Source organism: Octopus bimaculoides, chromosome 1, assembly GCF_001194135.2.
Source record: "Octopus bimaculoides isolate UCB-OBI-ISO-001 chromosome 1, ASM119413v2, whole genome shotgun sequence".
Classification (NCBI taxonomy): Eukaryota; Metazoa; Mollusca; class Cephalopoda; order Octopoda; family Octopodidae; genus Octopus; species Octopus bimaculoides.
This window is the reverse complement of record NC_068981.1, coordinates 9,155,474-9,166,016: the sequence shown is the minus strand read 5'-3', so window position 1 is coordinate 9,166,016 and position 10,543 is coordinate 9,155,474. Positions and strand designations below refer to the sequence as shown.

Genomic DNA, 10,543 nt, shown 5'->3' with positions numbered 1-10,543 from the left:
ACACACACACACACACACACACACACACACACACACACACACACACACACACAGTATTGTTAAAATGTCTTTTTATGCTGCTGCATTGCATGACAAGTATTTTTGCCTGTGTTAATTCATCTGGATTAATTATGATGATGTTAATTCAAATGGATTAATTATGATGATGTATTATCGTCTGCCTGTAATGAGATAGAGAGAGATAGAGAGCGAGGAGATTAACACAGATCAGCTGTTGATGCAAATAATAAAAGCCAGTTATTTGATTTTGTTTGAATGTGACGATGTTTGCTGAGCAAATAAACCACAGTTTGTGCTGTTTATTGACACCCAATAATCGCCATCAATTTTAAAAGCGAAATCGGTGACATATTCCAGAAGATATTTTCGATACTTGCCGTGTTTTTTTTTGTTTTTACTTTTTAATCAGAAGGGAAGGCAGTATTCTTGACCTTTCACGGGTCCTCTGGGTTTGATCCGAATGCTTGCCACGGAATATGCTCCTCTAAAGGAACCCAAAGTATCACAAAGTAATGTTAAACTAGGCTACAAATAAAGTCAACCATTTAAGTGAGCCATGGCAGGATTTGAACTCGGAACGAAGAGATCAGGAGCAAATATCTCTCCGCTGCTTGACCAATGGAGAAATTATTGACGACCAGACATTTTTGAGACGAAGTTTGTTTCACACAGACTCTCAATGGCGTGGTGTAACGTAGGCAGAACCACAGGGAAAGTTGCCCTGGCGAGAAATTTTAAACGAGAAAAAAGTTATAATTGATGGCGAGTTCAGAAGAACAAAAACAGTAGTAGTAGTAGTAGTAGTAGTAGTAGTAGTAGTAGTAGTAGTAGTAGTAGTGGAGGGAGTAGGAGGAGAAGCAGATACAACAGTAGTAGGGGAGAAGGGAAAGAGGGTAAGAGGAAAAGAAAGAGAGACGGAGAAAGAGGCCGGTAGATTTTGAGAGAGTGGGGAGACAGGATGCACCGGTCGTCTTTGTTGGTTTATTAAAACTGTCTCCATGAATCGAATGATCCCTTCTGGAGGTCGCAGTTATTTGTGTTGATGGCAGCTACACCATCCTAGGGGAATGAGCAATATTTATAGCGGGAAGATTGGTAACAGTTGAAAACTAAAGTTTATTGGCCTCCTGGAGAAGAGCCCCACTCCCTCCCGGGGTAACTAAATCTAATAAAATAGGAGTCATTCATAGATGGAGAAATCCGACAATAAATTCCTAAATTAAGAGAAAGACATCGTCTGCTTTAACATGAGACATCTTATGGCGGACTTTTACTGGTCGATTGAGCAACGAGCATTGGAAACAACCTCCAACCAGAATATAACAACATAGTCACCGAACACAGTACAAGGAAACACCTTCAATAATATATATATTTTTTATTTAATTATATGAGTAAGGCTCATAGTTTTGAAACGGAGTTGCTACTCCTTATTTAAGCAATTTAAAGCGCATCAGCTAAAAATGCCATCAGTTCACCAGCCACGCTTCACTCGCCAACAACCATTAACCTACAGATGCACTGGAGTGTACATCTTCTTCCACTACCATAACCACTTCTATACACATCTGAACTGCTTTTGCCCAGCTCTGATCGAAATCTGACTGATGACACCAAAATCACATTTAGATTCAACTAGAACCACTCCAGAGAAATCTGAACCGGCGTGTTAGACAAGAAAGTGTGTCGGCAAAACAATTAGAATGACGAGCAAAATGCATTTAAGATTTTAGTTTCAACATTTGACATTCTAAGTTCAAATCGTCCCGGATTCAGCTTTGTCCTCTATTATATGCTGGAGTGATTCAAGGTCTTAAAAGTCTCTTCACGCCATACTTTGTGTGTTTGTTGTGGAACGGATTAATTTCCTTTTTTATCGTAAATATTTCTATTTTAAGTACCTAGTAACAATGAAAGCTTTTATTCAGTTCATCTCCCTAATTTAACTGGTTTATGTCATTATTGATCTCAGAAGAAAAATTTGATTTTTTTCCTAATTAATTTCGTTTGCCAATTTCATTCTCATTCAAATCTCAGTGTGACATTTGCATTAAATAAAACTGTTCTCCATTGATTATTGAATTATTTATCAGTGTTTCTAGCCATTAGTACTTCATTACTTTAGCTTATCACAACGACTCTAATGAATAATCAGGAAGTATATCTCAAGTGTTTACATTCTTCAGCACCCAATCCCTCCCCAGTCTTCCCCACCCCACTTCTGCAATGTCTGATTAATGTCTTCCAGCGGCTTTATAAGCGTTTTTCTTGCTTTTCATATCAGTTATTTGCTGATATGAAAAGAACTAATGCTCTTAGACAATGAATTAGTTTTAGAGGTAGCGAATTAGTTGAGTCTTTGGAGTATTGGCGAGAATACCTTGTGGTATTTGTTACGGTTTTCCGTGCTCTAAGTTCAAATCCCATCGAAGCTATTGTCCTTTCGGGGTCAATACCAATTAACTACTGAGGCCGATTTCTTCTTCTCTCACACTGTGTGTGTGTGTATATATATATATATATATATATATATATCGTTAGGCCTTGGAGGACTCGAGTCATGAGAGGCTATTCATAACGTTCTTTTCTCCAGAAATCGCGAGGTGTGTTGAACGAGGCGGGGGTGCGGAAGCCAGTAATCTGTTCTCTTAGTAAAATCGTTGATGATGGAATTGATGTCGTTCAAAGATGGTACCAGGTGCAGCACAGTATGCAGCAGATACAAAGAAAGAAGAATTAGTTTCTGTAAAGAAACCATTTTTAATGAGGCGAACATTTTATGTGTTTTGCAAATAATCATCTCAGCGTGTGTCCCCTGTCACAGTCTGACAGCAGCAGCAGTAGCAGGTATCTTGAAGTGGTTGCCAGCTTGTTTAATATTGATAGCATCGTTACTATAGCTATCAGATGTTCAATCACATTGAACTAGCTCTATGTAAATTGATTATTTATAAATGAGAAAAACAATCTGTCTTGTCACTAATATATTTACTTTCTTATCTTTTTTCCTAGACATGGAAGACATTTGATTGTGACCATAGCGGTTATATAGAGGCTGATGAACTGAAGGTAAGAAATGGTGCCACACAACTTGCATTCGTAGCTAATGGCTGTTATTTCATCTCAGTCAAAACAAGTAGTTTTCTTCATACATTTTTACGTAGTCATAAATGCAGATGAATACATCAATGTCGATAAATACCCATATATCTTGTTTAAGAAGTATTTTTTTGTCCATTTCATTTTAGAAATATGTAATGTATCATAAACAAGACGTTGCTAATTGAATATATATGGCATTTTGAAGAATTATATGAGGCAGAAATCATTCGGGAGATGTTAAATTCATTGAAATGTAAAGCTAAAATGATTGATAAAAAATTTAAACCATACTTTTATTTTGAGAGATCAGATATGCCGGGGGAAATATTCAAGTATTGTAAAGAACCGACATCAAAGTAAAGAGACATTTATAAAGTGCATTCAACAAACTTCTAATTTGCTTCCTTTTCTAACAGAAATCACCGTAATTTGATGTCAGCGCTGACTCTGCGAAACGGTTTTGATTTTCGCTTGTGGCTGTCTTCGTAAACATCGCTATGATCTCTGAGGACATCATGCGCCTCACAACTGTCATCTCTCTCTCTCTCTCCCTCTTTCTCTCTCTCTCTCTCTCTCTCTTTTCTTTCCTCTCTCTCCACCCTAATTGTTTTAATAAATAGTTGTAAAGCCACGTTGTATTTCAATCGTTCTCTCTCAATCCCCGTATGTTGTAGTGAAGTGATAGAATAGTTAGAATATCGGATAAAATGCCTTGCAGCATCTCTTCTTCTTCTTCTTCTTCTTCTTCTTCTTCTTCTTCTTCTTCTTCTTCTTCTTCTCCTCGTTAAAAGGCCACAGAGGTTATTTTCATCTTTCATCTTTTCAGGATTACTAAATAAATTTCAAGTACTAAAGTCGGGCCTTCTTTCTTAGTTGTAACTCAAAAACCCGGCAGCGTCCCATTGTCACATTGATTCGGTTTACTCAGCCACTTACGTATTAATTTCTCAGTTAAGAATTTAGAAGCTCGAGCAACCGGATGCTCGTCGTCGAAACTGACAGAGAACTCCGCAACCATACACCCTTGATTCCTCCATTTCAAATTTTCCCTTATATGATGTTTTAAAATTTTATTCGTAAGGGCATTGAAACTCAACTTTCTGTCTGGGATGCCAACAACCTGAGGGCTGCCATGGTAGTTACCACTGATGAAAAAAAAAATTGTTTACTACACTGGTGTAATACAAAAAAGATCGTGGGTACACCTCCATTGTTGTCCTCGGGGTTCGCAACATGACTACTAAAAATGTTCACTTCTTCAATCTTATGGTGTGTTACAAATTTAATGCACTCGTCTTCCTGCAGAGATCGATACAAAAGATTTGAAAAAGATGCAAAAATATTATTTTCTACTCTAGGTACAAGGCCCGAAATTTTAGGGGAGAAGCCAGTCGATTAGGTCGACCCTAGTACGCAACTGGTACTTAATTTATCGACCCCGAAAGGATGACAGGCAAAGTCGGCCCCGGCGGAATTTGAACTCAGAACGTAAAAACAGACGAAATACCGCTTAGTATTTCGCCCGGCGTGCTAACGTTTCTGCTAGCTCGCCGCCTTAAAGATGCAAAAATATTCTTTTCCCAATCTAGGCGCAAGGCCCGAAATTTTGGGGAAGGGGGCCAGTCGATTAGATCGACCCCAGTGCGTAACTGGTATTTAACTTATCTACCCTGAAAGGATGACAGGCAAAGTCGACCTCAGCGGAATTTGAACTCAGAACGTAAAGACAGACGAAATACTGCTAAACATTTCGCCCGGCGTGCTAACATTTCTGCCAGCTCGTCGCCTTAAAGATGCAAAAATATTAATTTTCTTATTGCCTATAGGGGGCTAAACACAGAGGGGACAAACAAGGACAAAGGGATTAAGTCGATTACATCGACCCCAGTGCGTAACTGGTACTTATTTAATCAACCCCGAAAGGATGACAGGCAAAGTTGACTTCAGCGGAATTTGAACTCAGAACGTAACGGCAGACGAAATACCGCTAATCATTTCGCCCGTCGTGCTAACATCTCTGCCAACTCACCGCCTTAACGATGCACAAATATTACAAAAGATAGAGTAACATCTGTGCAAAATAAAGTTTGCTCTTATATTTCAAATCTCAAACAGTGTAGTTAAAATGGTCGTCCGTTGCAATATTCTTTCATTGATTGTTTTCCCACCTTTAATTCCTTGCAGCTGTGTATCGATTTCTTGAGAATTTTTATATTCCCAATAATACATGGTTACACTTCAAAAAAAAAAAAGAAAAATAATAATAATTTTGTATCGATAAAACATGGAAAGGACAACAATTGTTCGATAAGCTGTGAGAACTTATTGACCCCGAAATATTGATTCTCACCATAAAATGGTGTACATTTATGGGTGGTTCTTTGGTTGCAAGGTTTTGGTCAATAAATAAGTAAATATCAAATAAGTTCAAAAATTAAGTCGACAAGTGGTGGTAGTGGTAGGGGAGAGACAAGGGAGAAATTGCAGTTGGATGACGTAACGCAGTGGTTGGTGCAGGGTCTGAGAGAAGACATGATATGGGTGTCGAGGGGAAGAGGTGGGCGAGAATATATAACCAGAAGTGTCCGAGCAGAGATAGCAGATCTGAGGAGTATGGGCCACTCAGCGACTTCATCCTAGTTAATCAGTCAATGGTCTTCCTTTGGAGGCGATCAAGGATATCTGTGTGTAGTAGTAGTAGTAGTAGCAGCAGCAGCAGCAACAACAACAGCAGCAGTAGTAGAAACAGTTCCAAATAAGAGAGCAATATTCCATTGTTGGTCTCACGTCAACTTAGAAAATTAGTTGTTGATAGGGTCTGGAGTATTTTTTTCTTTTAGCTTGACTAGGAAGGTCGGTGTTTGTAAAACAGTTTTTGTTATGTTGAGGAGGCACATGGTCTCCAGAAGAGATCCTCAATAATGGTGAAATCTAGCATTTGTAGCGACCTTAACGGTTCTAGTTGAGTGCTCGTCACGCTTAGTGATGGGGTCTGTTATCCATTTCTTGATATATGTTATGTTTGTGTCTTTGTACAAATGAAAGAGATAATATTGGCACCATTGGGGTGGGGGTCTGTGATCACAGAATCAGTACGGTTTGGCGTGACGTGTCTATGTTACAAGTGGGTGACACTCAGGTGCGAAATCCTGGGAAGGAATGAAATGTAGTATTATGTTTGGGAGAGTAAGCGTTGATGTTGAAGATGGTTATGACAAGAAAGTCATTGATGGCGAGAGAAAGAGAATGGAATAGAACCGAAGATTAAGACACACCAGAGTTGATATTACGTGTATTAGAAAGAGTTCTGTTTGCACCGGTCTGGATAATCTGATCAAATATCGTCTATCTAGGAAACAAGAGCTGGATGAAGCCCATAGGGGTGTGGTTTTGCTCGAAGATTCACAGGCAAGACACGGTCGATTGCTTTGCTAATAGCGAGCATAACAATATTGTTTTCATAAAATTTCTCATTGCAAGAGCCCACTACTGTATAATATTGAAGGATTTCTAATAGATGTGGTTTTAAGAAAGCCTTACTGGTGGCCATTGAAGAAGGAATGAGATTCAAGATGTAGACGATTGTGAGTTATGTTCGTCTACATCACCTTTGAGATATTCGAGATACGACAATGGCTGCCTTTTTGGAAGAGGTTTTTTTCTTTCAAGGAATTGGACATGTGACGATTTTCCATAGGTTGGGATACATTGCTTGCAGGGATAGAGATAGAAAGAGAGAGCGGCGGGGAATTGATTTGGATGGAGGTTATCTGGATGGAGACACAACTGGGGAGAGAGAAAGAGAACCACCTGGGCAGTTCCAGATGATGAGCTTTTCGTGGGGTAAAAAGGGATAATTTTGATGAAAGTTTACATAATGTGTGAAGTGTAGAGTCGGATGCCAAACGGACAACGAATATGGAGGCTTTCTTCTAAAGCCATGAGAGTTTAGTTTCAGAGCTTTCCTCATTGCATTACACTCGAAAAAGATGTAAAACGTTCGACTGAAGCCTTACCCACTTGAAAGTAGAAAGAGACTCATCTCATCTAAACTGTTTCTTTCTGATTTACCATTCCCATCACAAACAAGACAATATAAAAGTGAAACAGTGTGTTAGTGAATGGACAATTGCAGAAGATTATAGATTTTTGCTGCAAGTGAAGAGATGTCCATAACAGAGTCTGGACTCTTTTCATACCTAGTTTCTTTAATTTTAACTTGTGGTTTTATTTTTATTTATGCAAATGAGTCCGCGGGGAGTGGTGATGGGCAGTGATGGAGATGTTTACAAGACTTTCTACACTGGTGAGAATAATGCGGATGAAACCCAGTTCGATTACCTGCGGGGGAAAAGTTTGCGTTTGACTGGGATGGGACTCGAATCTCAATACTTAGAACACAGCAATCGCAACTAAAGGCAACCTAGAGCCAAGTTAAACGGAGCAGCGTGGTGTGTGTGTCTACCGCACAGGGATGTAGTCTTGTGCTACTTGTTTATATTTTCATAAATAGTTAATGGTTCTTTATGAATGACATCATTAATCTCGGCCAGAAGGCTTGGAGGCATCGTCTTTACCTATCTAGACTCTTTAAAACATCTGATGGGATAATGTAGCAAATATATAAATAATGATAATTATATTTCTTTATAAATGCTTATTAATTCCCTTATTGTTCATTGTTGTTATTGTTGTTATCATTACGAAAGAACATTAATAAACGCCACCCAATGCTATTGTTGCATTTTCAACAACTGTTTATATTCATTGATTCCTTCAGAAATTTCTGCGTCACCTGCTGCAACAAGGCAACAGTGAAAACGTTGTCACAGAAGATGAACTTATTATTTACGCTGATACAATTGTAAGCTATTCATTTTCTTATGTTCCACTTCACTTCTTAATAAACCTTTCTTCACTGTTCTTTTTGATATTAACTTGGCCTCTCATCTTACAAAACCTTTCTGTTTAATGTGTCGTTTCTTCTATAGAAATCTCATTTTATTTCAGGATCAGCCAGGATAAAACAAAAAATGTCTATTCATATCGTATTCTGCTTTTGTTCTGTGGATGACGTAACGAGAAAACTTTTTTTCATATTAAGAAAAATGAGAGAGGTAGATTAGAAAGTGGATTCTGTGATCGGATTTCAAGTTTTGGTTAAATCAGTTTCATTTCCACAGTTGATACAACTGAGAAAAGTATGAATATTGCGGCTTCTAAATTCCTGCTGTTTTAAAATATTTGAGATTTGCCTGAAGAAACCAGCATTGAAGTAGTTTTTTTTGTTTATTACGTGAGCGCTCGTCGAACAAGTTATCAGATCCTGGTTAGCTTAGAGCAGGATGCAGTTTCCACTTTAGATTGCAAACATGTGACTTAGTTTACATCGTTAATTTTTTTTTGAAATGGCATGAAACCCGCAACACAACATTTTCTTTCTTTTACAATCATAACTCTTTTTATGTCTGATCAGAAGTAAGAAATGCTCTGAATAGATTTTTAATGAAACATCAAGAAAAGTCTTCTTCCATTAGGGAGTGGCGAAGTCAGTTGGATCGTACTCTGCCACAAAATCAACAATTCTATTCACATTCCCATCTCACCCCTACCCCTAAAAACTGTCATTACTATTCATACTTTAGTATCAACGGTATAATTCAGCTAGATCTAAATTGTTACCATGGCGTTAGTTTTTTTTTTTAATCACTCTATTCAGTATTGGTCTCCATTTCAGTATTTGCCAGTACAAACGTAGAACTTAATTTATCAACCCATGAGGAACGACGAGCAAAGTCGGCCTGGTCGTAATTTGATCTCAGAACACAAAGCGTTAAAGTATCCGATATTTAGTCGAGAGCTCTGCCGTTTCGTAACCTTGTGATTATTCTTATTCATTGAATTCATCTTGAATAATATTCCTCGTGGATGATATTTTGACGAGGGCGCAATTCCTTTCACTAATCTTTTAGCCTTTGATGTCCGCAATCCTTCAGCCCTTGAATGTCCGCATTCAAGTCTATAAAGCAGCATCTCTATGTTGGTGGTCAACATAGAGATACTGTCACTGCTCAATATAGTGTTGGTTCCTGCATGGGACTGCATTATCAAATCCTTTTGACTCTAACATAGGGTGTGGATTGACCAGCTATGGTCAAATAATGTCTGCTGCTTCGCAGGGGAAATTCGGAAGTCCAAAAGCTATGGAACCACACAGAAACAGAAAAGAAGTAGATTGGATTGCGAACATCAAGGGTTACAGGATTAGTTAAAGGAATTGCGCCTTCGTCAGAATGTTATCCACGATGAATTCAATAAAAAAGAAAGGGCAGAGCTCTCAACTGAATGCTATATATTTCAGTGCTCTTTGTTCTGAGATCAAATTACGACCGGGCCGACTTTGCAAGTCGTTCCTCTTGGGTTGATGAATTAAGTTCTATGTTTGTACTGGCATCACTTCAATCCTCTCAGCCACCTTACTATAAGTCCGCAGCTTCGTACCAGTGTAAGAGATCGTTGTTGTTGTTAGTCGTCCGATGTTTTTATATCATTAAGTTATAGTTTTGGCTGAACTATTTGGTAGGAAAATTCAGAAAATTTATTTTCAATTCTACTGTTTATTTTTGTTACACTCCAACTAATCTAAATGGTCGAACCATGTTCACGTAGGTGCTAATGCCTTTATGGCGAAACAACCGGTATCCCATAGCTAGCCAAGCCTTCTGGGTGCTCAAGTGGAATATCTGAGCGAGATGGCTCAAAACTCGGCAGGAGTATCGCTACACTGCTTATTGAAGTATGGTGTTTGGGCGAACGAAGAGAATAAAGATACTGCAATGCTGACAGCAATCTTTTGGTGAGAGGGCCTAAGTATCGACTGCAGTTAGGAAAGTGAAAGAGTCTGATGCAATGCACTGTGCAATTCTTCACATTTTGGAATATATATTTGCAAGCTACCACAAGCATTGCCAATGTCATTGCCTAAGACACTTTTGTTCAATGATTCATTTAACCGAAACAGGTTCTACGTATTGGTACAGTTTACCAATGTTGGTAATGGCAGCATTAACAATTATTTCTTTGACTCATACTGTTGACTTCTTCTAAACTACCAACATCAGACATGAGTGCATTCTACCACGAGAGATATTGAAGCCAGCAGAATTACTTGCATAATTCACTGTCACTGGGGTTCCTTCGATATTATGAAATGATTACCAAATTAGCGGGAAAAATTGCCAGATTAATAAACGAATGGAAGTCGACGACGTTAAATGTTTCGATTTCCTCTCTTTCAGACTTGACTTCCTTTCTCTATGAGATTTTAGTAAGATGTGTGTGTGTGAGTGTGTGTGTGTGTGTGTGTGTGTGTGTGAGTGTGTGTGTGTGTTTGTGTGTGTGTGTGTGTGTGTGTGAGTGT

At 38.5% G+C, this 10,543-nt stretch overlaps 1 protein-coding gene across 1 annotated transcript in view; it reads left to right on the top strand.

Annotated features, from left to right (window-relative positions):
- LOC106874194 (calbindin-32) overlaps positions 1-10,543 on the top strand; it is an 83,193-nt gene that overhangs the window by 15,553 nt on the left and 57,097 nt on the right. Inside the window, exons 5-6 of the mRNA XM_052974160.1 lie at positions 3,034-3,090; positions 7,904-7,987. Of these exons, the coding sequence (XP_052830120.1) occupies positions 3,034-3,090; positions 7,904-7,987 (141 nt within the window). The remainder of the gene's footprint in view (positions 1-3,033; positions 3,091-7,903; positions 7,988-10,543) is intronic.